The 19,107-nt window shown below is 32.7% G+C and overlaps 1 protein-coding gene across 1 annotated transcript in view; it reads left to right on the forward strand.

The window, feature by feature from the left end:
• LOC106115794 (transducin beta-like protein 2) overlaps positions 1-18,784 on the forward strand; it is a 64,224-nt gene extending 45,440 nt beyond the window's left edge. Inside the window, exons 4-6 of the mRNA XM_013309333.1 lie at positions 12,451-12,823; positions 15,871-16,056; positions 18,165-18,784. Coding sequence (XP_013164787.1) covers positions 12,451-12,823; positions 15,871-16,056; positions 18,165-18,385 — 780 coding nt within the window. The 3' untranslated portion in view covers positions 18,386-18,784. The remainder of the gene's footprint in view (positions 1-12,450; positions 12,824-15,870; positions 16,057-18,164) is intronic.
• The last annotated feature ends 323 nt before the right edge of the window (positions 18,785-19,107 follow it).

Genomic DNA, 19,107 nt, shown 5'->3' on the forward strand with positions numbered 1-19,107 from the left:
CACATCTTTTAGTAATATTTTCATTAAAAGCTAAAAACCGAATCTAATTCTTAGCAAAAGTGTTATGTGTTTATTTAAACATAAAAAATGTACTTCAGCCACATCGATTTATTTTGCCTAAGATCGCACATTTCTTTTGACAAAATAACTACAAATAAATCTGGTCGTCTTCTAATTAAGCTAATGACATAATTAAAACAAAGCTCTTTTCAAAGAACCACCCACGTAGATCTGCTTCTATTTTTAGCTGTGATTTCTTTCAATTACTTGGCACTCTATTTGTTTTCTGATAATTATTGATTACATAATGATTATTGTCATTTTTATTTATACCAAAAGCAACGCCTACCACTTTATTTACCTACGCAACGTGTTAACAATTTTGCATGTCCAATGTTGACAAACGTACCACCATCTCAAAGGCCGGCAACACGTCTGCGGTTCCTCTGGTATTGCCGATGTCCATTAGCGTCGTTGAACACCTCGGTGTTACCGCTGCTCGTTTGCCCCCTTCTGTTATAAAAAAAAAACTTGTATACAAAACATTATGATTAATGTACTACGACAGTGAAATTCTACGGTAATATGTAGTAACCGTGTTATAGTAGATTGTCAAATTAATTTTCTTATCACGTTATAATAATAAATTTATTTATAGTATATATCATATGGACGACACCTTTAGATGTTCGACTTATTTTTAATTGATTGTGGATTTCCATTTCATTTGTTGGATAAAATTTGCACTAAATATTTTATCGGCCAAGTTGAGTTTTATGATAATGTTTGTTTACATTTTTATCTCGGTTTACTCGTAAATTAATGATTTATTTTTATTCTTATGTTTGTATTTTAATATTATTTGTACTTGGAATTTATTTTTTTATCGATTACTGTAAAAATTTTGTAAATATTAATAATTTAATATACAATTCACAGCCTGTAGGTTTTTATTTTGTTCAAATTCCAAAAATTCCTCTTTAGAAAAGGACTATAGAATTGTAAATGTGACTAATTAACCAAATAGATAGTGTAATTTTATCGTTCAAGCGTAGGTCATTACTACGAGAATTATTAATCGGATTAACAATATTTAAATTAGTGATGTGAATTATCGATATAAATACTAGATAATGTTGCCCAGACGACATTCAATCTCTATGTAAAAAGTGTTAGTATATCGTACATTGTACCTGAAAATATGATAATACCACGCCCCTTGCGTAGGGGTTGTTAGTTTATCGAACCTTTATACATTTTCCTTTAATTAACTTGTTTACTTTTATCTATTCCTTTGTTTTGCTTAACGATAATGGAAAATTGTTGTCTTGTTTATTTTGATAAAATGTTAGTCCGTCATTTAATTAAATAAAGAATACGAATGTTATGGAAAATTTGACGGAAGTTAATTACGGATGATAAAATATGCCTTTGATGTCTCTTAAGTCAATCGATTAGATGGAAAAAAAGTATTCAGTGAATTATTACACTGTGAACTATATTTTTTTGTAATATATAGATAAAATAGAAATGGAAATGTTTTATCTACTGAAATTCCGTAACAAAATATAATGAGAGACAGGAATATATTTCTATGTAGATGTTGTACCAGTGAAAACTCATTGTCAACGCGACAAAAGAGCATATACCGTAACCAATGTTCATGAATGACAGAAAATCGAAATAATAGATATGCAAAGTAAACATTAACAAAAAAACATCTGGATATTTAGCAGCGACCGTAAGACCGTCGCGTTGTACAGTCTAAATTATTTATAAAACCTGGTAAAAAATATGACTGTGTAACCTTACTTATGTTATTTGTACGTAATTATATATTACAATAATGACGTGGGAACGTCTGAACTATTGTTCTTGGCTGAATTCAGCGAGACAAGGCTAAGTGCATATGCACTCAGTTTATTCATGTTTAAAGCACTTATGAATCGTCGTTAAGTCGTCTCCTTCAATGTAAATGAGAAATCAACACTAAAGGTAGACCCTAAGTGATCAATTAACGTCTCTGAATACAACAATAACTTTTTTATAAGGTTTTAGTATAACGATTGCTTAGTAACAGAAACACGTCTTACAACGATGCGTTAAAAATCGGCAATAGGCTTTTAATTTTAACCATTTTATTACATTTTGCGATCTATTATTTTCTAATTATATTATCATAGTTTAATACGCTTTTTACGAGACATATGTTTATTTTATTTATAATAACAAATTGGTTTAATAACCGTGTTACTGTAAGATTACTACACTGGTTTAATTACTAAAGATTTATTTTTTACTTGATTCTTAGTCAACATTAGTGTAATGGGTTATTAACATTTATTGGAGTAAATGATGTTTATTGGGTATGTATTGTATTCCTAACTATGAGCAGTATTGTTTAAAACAGTCAACAAAATTTTATCCCAAGACGGCCCTTATAGACTGGACCATTGTTAGGTCGTTCACATTGTTCAGTATTCGGGGAACACTTCATCCTAAGATATAAATAAAATCCCTTTATTTATACTAATCCTTGTGTTTCTGAAATCAGTGACTGTTATTGCCTTGCTACTAATCCCTTGTAAATAAAGATAAATATCAGACAATTAGCGTTGTTCTGCTGTCAAAGATTTGCAACACGGAATGAGATCAAAGAACCTTTTATTTGATCAAAAGACGTTGAACCTGATTTTATGAGACGGTGATAATCTTTATAATGAATTTCAAATGTTTATAAATGAAATATCATAAGCAGATTGGGGCCTAAACGATATTTGATGCTAATTTTTATTCGATTTAAATGATTATATGAGATTAGACAGTTATAGTTCTGTGTCTTACTTTGAAATTTCACTGCCATATTTTATTAAAAGATTTGTTCTCTCTGTCTACATTTGTTATCTGAAAGGGATGACTATGTTTTTATACAAGTTTGTTAACAGTGGAAAAAGACTTAAGTTGCAACAGGATGACCACCTGTTGCACTGGCGATTTAGTTTCTATATCAAAGCCGGACGTGCCTCTGAGTGCCCCGTACTCGAAGGCACGCTGATTTTTTTCGAACAGCACTTCTCGGAAGCGTGTCCAACAAAACTTGTAAACGAACATCTGTCGATAACCTAATTCTAAGAACCTGGTAGAAATATAACTGTGTGTAAATAAGTTAGAAAATTTCGTTATAATCTTGAAGTTTGAACCGTTGCAAAAGTAATGGTTTGAACTTTATATAACTTACACGTGCAGATCTGGGAAAACGTGACTTTAGAATCTAAAGTTTCGATGTAACTTAAACTTCGGCTTTCAACAAACTCTTTTTATAAGTAGCTAGAATTTCGCAAACAGTGGGTACTCACGTGGTATCCTAATCTTTCCCCGACCTTTTAAGGATTATAAAACCAATTAAAAATTCTTGGGAAATGTCTACTAACACAACTGTTATATGATCGCGAAATACGAATTTTCTTATAACACACAGAAATATTAATTTTATTAATCATTTAGATTGATAAAATTAAATTAAATATTACGTATATTCTATGCTCTACCTGACAGTGTTAAATCTGCGAAGCCGTTGTGGAGATATTCCTTCACTTATAATATTAACGTTAATTACAAGCTCAATATTTATTAAGATCTATTTTTTTTAACATGGGAAGAGGAAATCCGGTTTTCTTCGAATAACAAATGACGCTTATCGTCTGATGACGTCTCACATGTAGGGGAAGTGCCGAATGATGTAAAAGAGTGCAAATTTTATTTGTGTAGGTATCTTTTACGCATACAATGGTGTTTCAATGACTCATGTGTTGATAAGTGTGCTATTACATTTTATTCGTTGCTAGCGATACGCACCGGCTTCGCCTGGTGACAAAGACAAAGTGCATTCCTTCCGAAGCGATTCCATAACGAAGTTCAAAAATGTATGGAACTGGCAATAACTTTCGATAAGTCACGTGATTGCCGCGCGTCAGTTCTATACAGTTTTGAAGTTCACTATGGAATCGCTTCCAAGCGCATGCACTTTGTCTAACCCCCCTGATCTCTTTTCTTTTTTTATTCGTACCCTTCCAGTGGTTGTCCCGTTTATTAAGTAGGTAGTAAAAACCTTGTAAACTTTTGTTTCAAGATTATCCTTCCACTGCATTTGCCTTTACCAGGATTCTATTGAAGAAGAAAAAAATAAAAAAATTGCATTCAACTATTTTTTTTGAACTAAGCTTAATATTTGTTTCGTCCCTCAACAATGTCGGTATAAAAACTCATCTCTCGTTTAACAATTATCATTTGTGCGGTTCAGTCATAAAACTTTATTACAAGTGAGTGGCCAATGTTTTCGCTTCTTTACAATTTTAGTACTGTAATTTTATGCAAATCTCTAATTTACATTATACTTACATTGCCAAGATTTGAAATAAATGAAGAAAGATCTTTAGGGGCCTTTGCTATTTTAGGTAAGATTGGACCACCAACTTACTCTTTGCAGATCAATATACAATAAATTCGATATTTTTTACTTTAAACGCTTTCAAAATATATAGATTGCCTAAAGTTACTCTGAAGAGCTAGAGCGATTAATGTAAACGATTCCGAAAACTAGATCGATTAGCTAAAGTTACTCGGAAGAACTAGAGCGATTAATTTAAATGATTTTGTAAAACTAACTCCATTATAAAAATGGATGTCCAAGAATGACAATGATGTTTTAATCAGGCTTTATAACATTTAATTAATTCACAGAACTTATATTTAATATTCAACTTAAACCCACTTGACCGTTTTAAACTGTTACGATAAGGTTGTTAGAATTATATTAACAATTATTTCAAATAATATGGTTAATCACAGTATCTATGTAACAAAGAGAATTATCAATTTCGAGAAAATCACAGATCCAATTATCAAATTGTTATTTATATTGTCTTCGAAGATAACGTGTTCTAAATAATAACATATGTACATAATTATTCAAATGAAGTAATTTTGTGTATTCATTTCTTATTAAATCTATGTTTTATCAGGCACTTAAATTTATTTATATTACTAAAAGCAGACCTAAAATGATTAGATGTTTTCGTTTACATACAGAACACAATAACGTAGCCTTATAATCTTTTAACCTTAATAGGAACTACAATACGCATAAATATACGCGTTATCTAGAAATCTATTATCTACGTTGCTAAGTGTGTCGAAGATTAGCAAAAGATCCGTTATCTACGAGTACTTAAGTGTTGTTAAACAACGAGGTTAAACAACCTTCTCGGATTCGGTTTCCTTTGTGGCGGATAATAATGTATCATACCATTAATTTGACTCGTAATCGGATATTTGGTACGGTTAATGTGGTATTTAATAGATGATTTAATTAAATTAACAAATAATTGACAGCTTATTGAATCAGCTTCAGCAGAGATTTGGTATTTTGGTAGAAACATTATAAAGAAAACAAGAAACTCGATGACAAATGTTTCTTGAAATTAAACTTTGTAAAAAAACTTCGGCTTAATAATTATCTGATAACAAAGATGAAATGTCGAACACATAACAGATTTTACGTCATGAGATTACGATATAAATATTTGTATGATAATATTATGACTACTACGTTTTTCTTCGTTACTCTAATGCTATTAGTCGTAGGACAAATACGCAAATTTTCAGAAGAGTCATTCTAGTGCGTGTCATAAATTTTATAGTTGTTTTTACGTTAAGTCTTATAAAAAAAGACACAAAGGTTTTAGAGGATCGACTTTAAGAATTTAAAGATATTGTTTACCAGTTTTAAAACACTACAAAATGTTTTTCTTTAAAAACCGAGTTACGACTGCGCAGGACCCAGATGTTGTTTAGTTGTGTGACAATAGGATGTGTCGGAGATAGTATATCACATTTGAATGTAAATAAACGAGTCAATGATCGTGAAATTTATCAGCGAATGTTTACTGATTGTGTGTTCTGCGAACTTTGGCGAGTACGAACGTCCGCAGTCAGTATCTCTCATCACGTAGCATCGCTCCCGCACGTCTCACGCGCATACAATAAGGCATGCCTGATGCCTGACCTTTGTATTAAACATAAGTCGATTTATTTCCTTGTTATTTGTATTTTATGACATTTTTTGTATTAGAGCGCTTGAATAGTTAAGTACACTTTGTAAACGATTGTATATTAAATATTCAGATCTGCTTCGTTTATAGAATAAGAAATAGGGTGGTGTTTTCTTTCGGCAATATGTACAATAATAAATAAATATAACGTAGAAATGTGTACGTTTGGATCCCGTATGACCGACCGCCAAGATTGGTTTGAGGGTATTTACATAGTTTATTTTATAACATGTTATAATTTGTATAATAATAATAATATAGTCAACACGCTATACGCCAACTGTATCTTTCATGTTGAAGATCACAGGTAAGATCCTAAGTTGCGTACAAAACAAAGTAGCTATTAAAAATGTTCTTTGAAAAGTGCTCTAATTTCAATCCAATTAAATCTACTCTATAAAAAGATGTTTTTTTGTGACTTACTCGGTTCTAACATGTTATACTGGCACGATATTTTTTCTGGGCACCGGCAACTTATAACTCTTTGTTCATAACGATAGGTTATAAGAAGGCAGTGATTATGTGATTTCGCTACAGCTAGCAACAAGCTCTCTGGATTGTCTCAATGTAGTATTCCCAGTATTGTTATCGCAAAAAAAAAATACGCACGACATGATCTCGTTTCTGACATCTCTTAGCTTGGCTGAGCGCACTAGAAAACGTTACATGTACATTTTTTTGTTAATGTCTTTTTAAATTGTATCTGCGTCGGGTGAACAATCGTGTATAATGTTAAATGACTTTCGTTTCTTGCGATTGTTTCTTTCTTAACTTTGTAAGTACTAGAGCGAAGATTTGTCTTTGAAAGGATACGATTCCTTTGTTGTCCTGACCACTTTTTCCCTACTTTAAAATCTATAGTGGTTTCATTATATCCACTTTTAGGCAGTATTAGTGAGAATCATTTGGATCGAATATGTCAGATCGATCGATTAGTGAGGAGACATGAGCGTTGATATTTTAATACGGCTAGTGTTGCGCCGATACACCGGCACAGTGTCATAATTTCTTCCTAACACTATTTAGGTATATAACGATTATGTATAGCACCATTGAAATATAAGCAAAGTAATGAATGTGACATTTTTGCAACGCAATTCAATAGACTGAGGAAGAGTTAATGTGTCTCGGTCAGATAGATCAGAGGTTGACTGGTATTAACTGGTTTCGTCGGGCCTTAGTTCGGTTGCTAAGTGGCAGAAGTAAAGAGATCTACAACCGGAACGCGTTATATCAATAGCCCTTCTTTTTAATTTCAACTCGGTAAAATCAACCTTTGAATTACCATAATAAAATCATTAGTAGGGGCTTCGTTTCCGTCCACGTCTCGGTGCGTATTTTGTTATAATCAGTAATAAATTTACGACTTCTATAATATTATTAGTTTTATTAGTACGTTGCCGTGCTTAAGAAGTAAAATATTTGACATTTATGAAAACGTTCTACGTAGTTATTATTTTAAATATTTTGTTGATAAATTTTGATACGGTAATTTTAATACACACCCTAAATATTGATTCAGCAAAATTTATAATCATAAAGAATGATTTTGTCCAAATCCCGTAATTTTTGTAACGCATAAAGCACTTGGGGTACTTCTATTGTGTTTTGAAATCTAAGATTCTTATTGGCAAAATTTCTAAATGCCTTTTAATTTCATTGTTATACAAATCTTGCAAAGTGGGTGTTACGTTACCTAACGTTTTGCGCTCGTGCGATTACATTATTGTACCGTAGTTTTGCTTATACTGGGTCACAAAGGAGTATTGTACATACATCTCAGTTACCCAACACGTAGGTAACACGAAACGACTAACAAAAATATCCAGGCCTTCAGAATGCTATTTGTTCACATGTATAGTTGCGATTTCGATGACTTTGATCTATGATTTATAAACAACTGATATGTATGATTGCATCATCCGGGTTGCGATATCAGTGGGGAGAAATCGGCCGACGATACCGCTTAGTACTAGATCATAGACCCAACCTACTTTACTTAAGTATTACTGTTGATAAACCATCGCTTTGATAGCGTTTTAGTTGGTATTTTATCAGTCAGTCGCACCGAATATCTTGCGGACAATTTTCATTTACTTACGCATTTTTTTAAAGTAATGTTATCATAGATTTTCTTTTCCATACATAAAATCTATAGAGTTAAATCATTTGGTAAAAGTAAAAAATCATTTCATTATCTGATGCATATATCATGTATAAGTAAATTGTTGTTTTTTTAAGAAATATATTTGTTATACACTATGTTTAAAAAAATATTTTCGGTCAGTATTTGATTCCTTTGTAAGTGATAAAAGAAGTGTCAAGAGTTTATTATCGTGCAACATTTCGAAATATTTTCGACATAATTTCGTTGACACCAAGGTCATTTTCAATAACTTCAATAGACTTCAAATAAAATGTTACTCTTTCATAAGGCAGCTTGGCACTAAACATTTTTTTTAATTTCTAAAGAATTTTCTAGAATAAATTATAATTACGAAAACAATTGCTTTAAAGTCTTTGTTTTTGTTCAGTGGATGTGCGGATGATATAAATAGGCTTTACTTTCTTAGAAATAAAGTGAGAAAACATCTTTGTCGAAAGAAAGTTGAAAGTCTTTTATATAAATTATAGTTAATCCTCTTATAATAGTATATTCAAGTCTTACTGTTTATTAACTGTCACCTTTTCTTACATTCGTACGTCTGTATGTACATCGTGTACCAGTTAACAGTTGTCGTACGGTACATTTACTACAATGTTACTCGTTGTTTATTTACTTGATAGTGACATAAAATATATACAAAAATAAGAATTAACAAATAAAGATTTTAAAAACGTTATGTTCATTTTTAGGAACGAGTGTTGGTTAAAAAAAGTTACCATATCTTAAATCTTCAATTAAAAATATTTTTTATTCTTAATAATTTTATGGCGTCTTTTTTATAATAGTGACCAATTAACGAGAAAGTCCTTTTTTATAATTTCTAATTTTAGTCTAGTGACGTATTTTTTGTACGAAAATGGTTAAGACTCTGACAAAGATCCGGGCTAACTAACCTTAACCTTCAACCTATTGATACAAACGAAAATTTACAAAGTTTACGCAAACAATATATTCATCAAATACCAATGCGGGTCGCAAAACGTAAAAAGTGCATTGTCATTGTACATTGCCAGTGAGCCTTAGAGGTTCGTTATCAATGTGGCTCGAGCTCGACCTTCTGTAGGAACAATGGCGTTATGTAGCCACCCACTCGTGTAACCTCCATCGTATTTTTAGCTGCAGGAAGGTTCGACGATCATATTTCCTCGACGTGGCTTACAGTGATGACTACCTTTATACCATATGTTCCTTTATTATGTATTGTTTCCATTGACGTCACATAAATTACGACTATTTTCATTTAGAATGTTTTGTTTTCTATTCTCTAATGTTTTTATAAAAAAAAAACAATACAATCTTTGTTGACCTAAAAGCTACAATGGAAGTTCTAGGGCTTAATACAATATTTATTTATGCATAATGTTGAGATGTATAATAATTGCACAAGATTTGTTGCGCAACTATTACGTTGAATTTGGGATACGACGTGTACCTCATTGATTGGAACATGCAAGAAACAATGTTTTTGGTGTAATCATAACATTTAAAATATGTAACACAATATTAATTTTTATAATTTAACATTTATTTAGAATATAAATTTAATTTTAATCTATTCTTTTCAAATAGGGTTGGCGACAAGCAAGAAAATGAGTGGGATAAGCCCAAGGAGACGATAAATAAACAATAATACTGTCAATCGTGTAGTATATAGCTTAAGTTTATAAATCTAGAATACTAAAATTACCATTTATCTGGTTCATCCAATTCACAGGATCTAATAATAATATTCTGAATACCATTATTTTTTTTTTCAAGTTTGCTTTCTTTGTTACTAGCAAATATTCAACTTTTACTAATACGTTGGCAATAAGTAAAACACTTAATTAACAGTTTTATTAACACAAATGAATATATGGACATGTTAGGTACATTTATTTAAAAGTTAACAGCCCTTTCATCTAATCACGTAGTTAATGCTTTGTTTCTAAACATTACAGCGATGACTAACAACAATAATTGTGCGTAAGCAGAACACCGGGACAATGAGTCAAACCTTTAAAATTCATTACCGCTGTAAACTGTTACAAATTCCGAATCATATAAGTAATGTGGATTTCATTAACTTAAAACTAAGTTGCATCAGAAACTCGTTACCTTGCCGTATGTTTTATCTTGAACGTCAATTTCCGGCAATCAACAAAAGCTGTCCCCTACGCAGGGGATATATTTAGCCTCACACATGTGGGAACACAAAAGAACTTTGAGTACACGCAACGAATAAAAAATATTAACTACACCGACCACGGGTTCATTACCCGTAGCTTGAGGCAAATGTAGCCTTTATTGCAATTTACAACTTCTATTTAGCACCTGTCTGATGGTAATTGAAAATAGAACAAGAATAACTCATACAGGTTACTTCGTTGATATACTAAAGTATAATTTAAAGTTTGTCAGGATTAGCAGAACTTAATAAAATAATTACTACAGTAGAACCCCGTTAATACGATCACATTTTATTTACGGAGGTCTCTCCAACTTCAGACATGTTTTCTTACATTTCTTAAATAATTACACAAAGTACGTATCGTTCATAAATATATCATTCAAAACCTATATATACAATTACATATGAAATTTGAATCGATTACATAAATATGTAGCAATTTAAAAATATAGAGTACGTCTTATATCCCATTCCCGCATAATACGCTTTCCCGCGTAAGACGCGTCTTTGGCGCATCCCTGAGGAATCGTATTACCAGGGTTCTACTATATATGGTTTTAGTACTACTAAAGTAGAACGCCTTAACAATGCTAATAGTTAGGTACATTGTATGCGTCATGATAACTGTACGGTTAAGAGGTTTTTTGAACTATGGATAACCTAAAAAAATCATTGCCGTCTGAATTCATTGAGAAACTGTCATTTGGATCTGTACTCTATGAAAGCAATGTGAAAACATTTTTATCTTTAAATTAAATATCATAATAAAGTGTAAATACAAAAACCGAGAGAATAAATTACTTTGTAATGCTAACTTGTAAAATTTTCCGAAGGGTTTTCCTCAATCTTTGTCGAACAATTTTAATGGCGACGTTGGTTATTTCACCTCGATGTGTTTGTCTTTTAAAAAAAGTAAACAACTTATGCAAATCAACGGGTTTTTAGTCTTTATATCTGACATACGTTGGTACGAACATGTACTAACAAATGGCCGTTTTGCTACTAGCAAAATCTTACAACCAGTTTGAGTGCAGTTGCCGATTGTTCTTTTAAAAAATATTTTATCAAAAAATAATATCTGAGATGAAGTTAACATATGAAGTACTATGTTTTATAATCTACCAGTACTTTAATATTAACTAAATAATCAATAACCAAGGGTCAACAAAGCCCTAAATCGCCATGGAAAAGGATAAGGATAAGCATGGTTCTGTTATGCTTATTTGAAGATGAGATGCTACCAGAATTTGTCTAATTTACATCTATTTTCTATACACGAATTAAGACGATACTAAGGAGACTGTTATAAATATTAAATCCAGAGTACCGTTACATTTGTATTCATTTGCCATTATTTATTGGCATTCTTTCGTGCCCAGCCAGTTTTGGAATCCTGTTACTCCTTTAGAACAACTTGTCATAGTATTATAATATAGTAATCAATGTTTTCTTTAGACTTGCGTGGCGCGTGTATCATTTCATAGCAAATTAGCAGGTAACGAATTGTAGGTATATTCTGGTGGACCAGCAGACCTTGTCATACATATCCTATATTTTTTACATGAGAGAAAATGAGAGAGTTTTTGGGCATATCACATGACAAAGAATAGTTTTGTTTTCATCTGTCACTATGGGAGAGACTCGATTGATTTAGTTAGTTGATGCCTGTTTGAGCGCTGACCTACTTTTGTGACCCCACACTGCTACACAAATTTAAGCGACTCAATTTAGAGCTTGTCTATGATTTATTGACGTCTGGACTGCCTTAACGGTTCCTGGGACAGATACGTCATATTCAATTCTGAAATATGTTATTAATTTTAAAATTGTTTTTTTTATCGTTAACTTATTTAAGGTTAAATATGTTTGTATTTAAATGTACTGCTTACATTGTATTTTGCAGAATAATATGACAAATTCTTCGAACAATATGCCGTTTGTTTTTGACTCAAATAATCATTCTAAAATTCATGACAATTAATAAATGCATTCATCGTTTATAGGTTCACGAGGACATCATTGCCGGCTTTGGTATTTCGAGCAACGGAAAATTCATGATGTCGTGCTCCACTAAAACGGACATGGTGATCTGGGATCTGAAGGGCCAACAACTAGACCGTCTCGACACTTATTTGATGAGTACACATTCTGCCAAGATATCGCCGTGCGGTCGCTTCGTAGTTGCCACTGGTTTCTCGCCCGATGTCAAAGTGATGGAGGTCTGTTTCACGAAGACGGGGGAGTTTAAACAAGTGACAAAGGCTTTCGAGTTAACCGGCCATTCCTCCGGGGTGTACGATGTAGCATTCGACGTTGACACTTCCCACATCGCCACCATATCTAAGGACGGCACGTGGAGGCTCTACCACACAAAGAGTAAGTATGAATGGAATATTTAATGCGCATGTTTTGTTATCAATGAACAGACGCTGCGCCATTTACAGACTGATAGTTGCATGATACGCTCCTTGCTACGTGCCGTATCTGTTTGAGGTTTTGCAGACTCGTCACGCGGTAATGCGTTGTACTACAAGTACTACGTAATGCTATATGCATATTTTACTTCTCAATTATATTTTTATTGATTTTGAATCCTTGACACGATTAACTTTAATATAAATTAAACAAAAGAAGGATGCATTTTTATATATAAGATACGACTAGATATAGCAAATACGCTTACTGATTTCCCATTGCAATTTAAAAGCGAGCATATAATGGAAATACCGACAACACTTACGTTATAGAATTAATTTGATATAGCAGGAAAACTCGCAGATACACTGAATATTACATACGTAATGTGGGCCGAGTCCGTTGGGGTCAGTCCCGACTTTTTACGTCTCACTGACGTAAGACGTCGTATGTACTGGCATTGCATCACGCGACGTTCTGCGATGCGTGCGAATCCTTGCAAAATACATCTACTCGCGATTAATATGGCTATACCCAGTTTTTTACATTGCCAATAAGTGCCGGCTTTGAATATCAATTATTCATCTATTTTTTATGGTAAACGACCATCACATTGTAAGCGACAGATAGACAGCATAGACATAGATCAGACATTCTTGCAATACCAAATTGTATGTAAAAAAGACGTAAGTATAGCATTGAAAAGTAAAAAAAAAAGAAAAACCTAAATGTGACAACTGGATTTTTAACTTAGACGACATGATAGTTTTGTATTTTCGATTTTGTTAATGTGAAATGTGTACGGAACTCTTTTTGCTGACTTACGTACACTGAGTTGCATTTAAATGGTCTACCTATTGAAACAAGGCGTCAATTTACAAAATGGTAGGCGCGCAGTCATGTGATGGCAGAGCATATCTAATTACGCCTGACGACAATTGTTACAAGCTAACCTCTTATTTCTTGCAATATGATTCGTTACTATAGTTGCAAAATATAGTCCTGCTACTGATATCTTATTACGTGTTATTATATTTTAATTAGGTCGTTGATATTACAATAAAATTAATTTTAAATATTTCTAAGGGTGTTATAATAAATTTGTTGCTTCATAAAGATTAAGATAATTTGCGGCATCTGTGGTTATACGCACCACCACATCATTACTTAACATCAGGTGGAATCGCGGTCAAGCGCTAGCTTATTCAATATAAAAAAATACAGCTTACTAACTACTAAATAAAATTTCATACTATTTTTACCAATGAATGCAATCTCACAGAGGAGGATATTGGATGAAAAGTTTTTATATCACATTTAGTTATAAAAAAAAATCTGGTTAACTATACATTCCCGTTTACGTAAGAGACAGTTTCCTAAGTAAAATTATCTTAATATTATTCATAATTACATAAGCAACCACCTGCCCTGTTTATCTCTTTGTGTTCGAATTAAATAACATATTTACGTCAACGAAGGTATCAATGTTACGTTTGTTTATTTGACTAATGCTTGTCACGTTCGAGTAGTGAATCATTTAATATAGACCGACAAACTTATCTGACCCGTGAGCATAAGTAACACTAGCACCCTCGTGTTAATGTCAAAAAAGTGTTACAAAACTCTTGTCGTATTATATAGTCAAACAAAGATATCTGAGCCGGTGAAAGATGCGCTGCTCTAGCGTTTGTTACTGTCAGAATATATGTAACATTATGGAAGTACGACAAGCATCTTGTGATACTTTTATGAAATTGACAGAGGGGGGTTAGTGAGTTTTCATAATTTAGTTGCTTATGCTTACATCTGTCCGACAGATATCCTTGTCGGTCCATTACTGTGTTTGGATGATTTACTTATTTTCTGATAGAATTAAACCGCGATGTCAGGGTTTGTTGTACTATATGAACATAATATTTCCGCTATTGCGACGTTACGGATCTCCATCGACACAAAGTATTGTGAATAAATAATAGTATTTATTTTACGTGAATATGTTAATTTTTAACCTTGCTTTTTTCTATAGTTTATCTTAATTTATACAGTTTTGGATTTAAATGTAATTAAAAATGATACCTTCCTAGGTTTTTGTGAAGTTATAAATTAAAATGCACTTTTGTTATTAAACCTAGCGTTATTGTTAATCTGCTAGTTTTATTTTCAAAAATAGAATCACCATATCAGTTGATTTTTGTATATAATTCATATAAGTAATATAATTAGGAACTAATATTGTATGGCATTGAAGATGTTGTAAAACATTTGCTCTTATCAACCACACCTTGTAAGGTGATGGTTTTAATCGCGGAAATACGTTTTTCAAATAAATCGCTATTTGTCATACGGTTTAACATTGTCAAGGTATTTGCAGAAAAGGAAAATTTAAGTTGAAAAAAAAAGTTGATTATTACAAAAATATTCATAGAATTAATTTATAATAGTGTCATCAATATCCTGCCCTCTCTTTCACACAGTACAGTTACTATCTTCTTGATCGTGTAGTTCTAAAGCCAATTTTTCAAGTACGATATTATAAAAGATTCGTATATATTACCACGAGATACTTTATAGATGATGAGAAAAAATATCTGGTTCTCATTGCGAATATGATATCTTGTCGACAATATTTATAAACTGCAATTGTTTATATTCCCTCGTAACATTCCATGCTACAGAATAATAAATATATCAGACAGAGTGCTATCAATGTACAAATGTAAATAGGTAAGATCTATTAGCAGACTGCACATATATGTTTGTTGATGACAATTAAATTGCATTTTGCTACTCGTGGGACTGAAGTCCAAGGTTTATGTGGACACTATTAAGTAATTAAACATAATATTTCGATATTACAGGTTTTAAACAAAAGGTAATACATCGGTGGATAAGTTTAATTCATCCAAGAAATTAGTTCTATTTTCATTAAACATGTTGTGAAGTGTACTTTCAGGTACACTTCTAAACTATAATTGTTAGAAAACTGATAATGGCTATGTATTGTACAGTTGAGTACAGTCGCGGTGAATCTCCTCACGTGCTGGAGACTGGCACGTACTCGCAGTGCGCGGCCTCGCCCACCATCGCGCTGTCGCCCAATGCGGAGGTGCTCGCAGTGACGGTTGATGGCGCCGTCGAGTTCTACGACACGTATACAGGACAACTGTATGATACAGTCGAAAATTTATACCCAGGTGAGATATCACACACATACACTAAGCTGACGAAAAGAGTTACATCTCTTAAGACATGTAACTATTTTCCTCGGATCAAAATTAGTATCTAAGTATTTACGTAAATAGTGGATTTTGTGGTTATGTCAAAGTTAAGGCTTTCTAGGAACCTTACTTTGCATATGAAATACCGAATTAAATTAACATAATACTTTTTAGAAACGTGACCATATTTTGAAGCATATGAATCCTAGATTTTTAATTATACACAGTTCAAGAAAAAACCTTCCTATACATAGGGTGAAAGGTAGTCAGTTGATTAAAAAAATATCTTTTTGATGCTGTAATTCTTACTTCTTATCTTACCAGTATTAGAAATACCGAATGTTTAGATGGATGGATAGATATTTATTAGTAAGTATCCCCAGAACAGCTGCATGGATCTCTTTTAAATTGGGCATAGTTGTAGAACATAATCTGGAAGAACAAATAGGCTAGTAATTAAGTTTTTTCTTATTTTCTCGCGGACGGAGTCGCGGGCGACAGTTAATAACTAAATACAAGATTTGTATGCATCCTGTTACGATACAAATTACGTATTCAATTAACCTTTTATAAAATAGGTTTGAATGTACTATAAAATCTTTACGTTTCACAGTATATGATATTATACGATTTGCACAATACTATAAAATTATATTGTTTTATATTTTTTAACAAATTAAGTCCCGCGTAGTTATAATGCAATAACAATGTTAAAGCGTAGCTTATTGTTTAACGAGTCGTTGCGGATATGTACAGATGTTTTTTGCTTATCGACACAGAAAAACAATGCAATTTGATGTGCAAAAACATTTAATAATAGACGTCTAACGCGTTCGGTAATTACTTTATTATTAAAATTTATTAAGCTTAGTAAGTCTGTAATGATTCAGACAACTGCGATTTTATTACAGTTAGAAAAGTAATAAGACAGTTAAGAAATTATAAGATGTGTGTTGAAAATACTAGAGTTACTAGTTGGGGATAGTTAGAGATCAATTGTAGGTAGTAGGGATAGCAAAAGCATTTATCATCTCAGCTCACTATACGTCCCCACCGAGGGGCTCAGAGCCTACCCTAAGTTAAGGGTGACTAGGCTATAGTCAACCACGCTGGCCAAGTACGGGCTGGTTGACTTCACACATATCTTTGAATTTCTTCTCAGACATGTGCAGGTTGCATCACGATGTTTTCCTTCACCGTAAGAACGGTACATGGCGGGATTCGAACCCAGGACCTACAGATTACAAGTCAAGTGCTTGACCCTGAGCCACCGAAGCTCTCAAAAGCATTACCTTTTTGTTATTAGGTAGAAAACTTAGCAGTTACTAAATCGTTGTTGAAGTAGAGAAGAGATTGAAACATATACAAACAATAACACATCGATCCAGTCATCTGATTAAATATTCGATATGGCCTCGAATATTCTACTAAGATATTCCAGTGTTCGATCGTTCAGTTGCGAGTTTACTTTGAATAATTGAACGCGCATGTCCAAGGGAACTATCGATCGTTTTTATTTTAAACTGTCGTCCGCAACTCCGCGGTATTGACAAAAACTTAAATATGTGTTCTGTCAGGCTATGTTATACATCTATGTCAAATTTCAGCAAGATCATCAAGTGGTAGAGCCCGCTTTAACATCTCCGCACGAATTGGCCCGGCTCGTCCGGTGAAATACCACGACCACACAGAAGACAGGCGTCAAGTGGAAGTAATTCCGCGTACAGTCTGATGAGTGTGCGTCCCGGAGGTCTAATTTAGTCCTCTTTCCCTTCCCACTATTTTTCCTTTAAGGAAAGGACGGGAAGTGGACTTTCCGGATGAGAGGATGCATGGGAAGGCAAAATATTTTCTCTCTGTGCATCGTCTCCGTTAATTAAAGTTAGGTAACGCATATACAATTGCGTATGTCTATGGACAACGGTCATTTCGTTATTTTAGCGATTTCAGGTGGCCGCTCGCTCGTTTGCCAACTTATGATGTAAAAAAAATCTATGCAGTCGTTCTGGAGATACCTCGAAACAAACATACATCCAAACATTCATATTTATAATATTAGTAAGATTTCTTTACGGTTGTTCCAGGCATTGTTAGCTACATATGCTTTGATGCGAGCGGCAAATATCTATTCGTCTGTGGAGATAAGGTTGTGAGAGTGCTGCACAATGTGTGCGGATACTTCACCACTATAGGTAGCTGCACCCGACTCCTCTCGCACAAGCAGACCTCGGCGACCACGGAGAGACTCAACGACACAATCAAGTCTTGTAAAGAGATTCTCGCAGGCTTCGGGAAGCAGGCCTAAGTTACTATCGAATTGTAAAAATCGACAGTTTTTAATCTCACTAGCCATACACACTAAAACAAATCATTTAAATTAAAAAAAAAACATATTCGTAAGTAATGCTGCAAAATGTTGTCTAAAATTCGTTCAGTTTACAATTTGGTGCCATTTTATAATTTGTCTAGAGAGATTATAAACTGGCGAATATTATTGTATAACAGTATATGTCAAATGCATTTATTTTTTGCCCCACTGACCTAGAAGGGTATATATTTTTAATCTATATCAACTAAGTTGTACTATTGTCCAATGAACCAGTGTTGAATGTCTATATTTCTGATGTTTCTCATTTAAATAATCTGTATTTTGTATGATCTATTGAAATTTGGAAATTATTTATTAAATTCTTCCTATATGAAAATAAGACCTAAGTTATTTGTGGTATTAAAATTAAATGATTGCTCAATGTTATCATTAATTTTAAATTCAATATATATGTAACAAAAATTAATTGTAGTTCGTATAGATTTCAATGCAAAAAATTGAAAACAATGCAAAAAATAAAAAAAAATTAATATGAAAATCGAATATTTTATGAATTTTTCACTTTTTTTATTTTCAACATATCATTTAATTATCGACAATATTCACTAAAGTTATATTGGCCTATGTTTTAAATTACATTTTAAGAATGTATGTCTGAATTTTTTATCACTAAGAAATAACGAAACTAGATTAAGTTG

Source organism: Papilio xuthus, unplaced genomic scaffold (genome assembly GCF_000836235.2).
Source record: "Papilio xuthus unplaced genomic scaffold, Pxut_1.1 DF827777.1, whole genome shotgun sequence".
Classification (NCBI taxonomy): domain Eukaryota; kingdom Metazoa; phylum Arthropoda; class Insecta; order Lepidoptera; family Papilionidae; genus Papilio; species Papilio xuthus.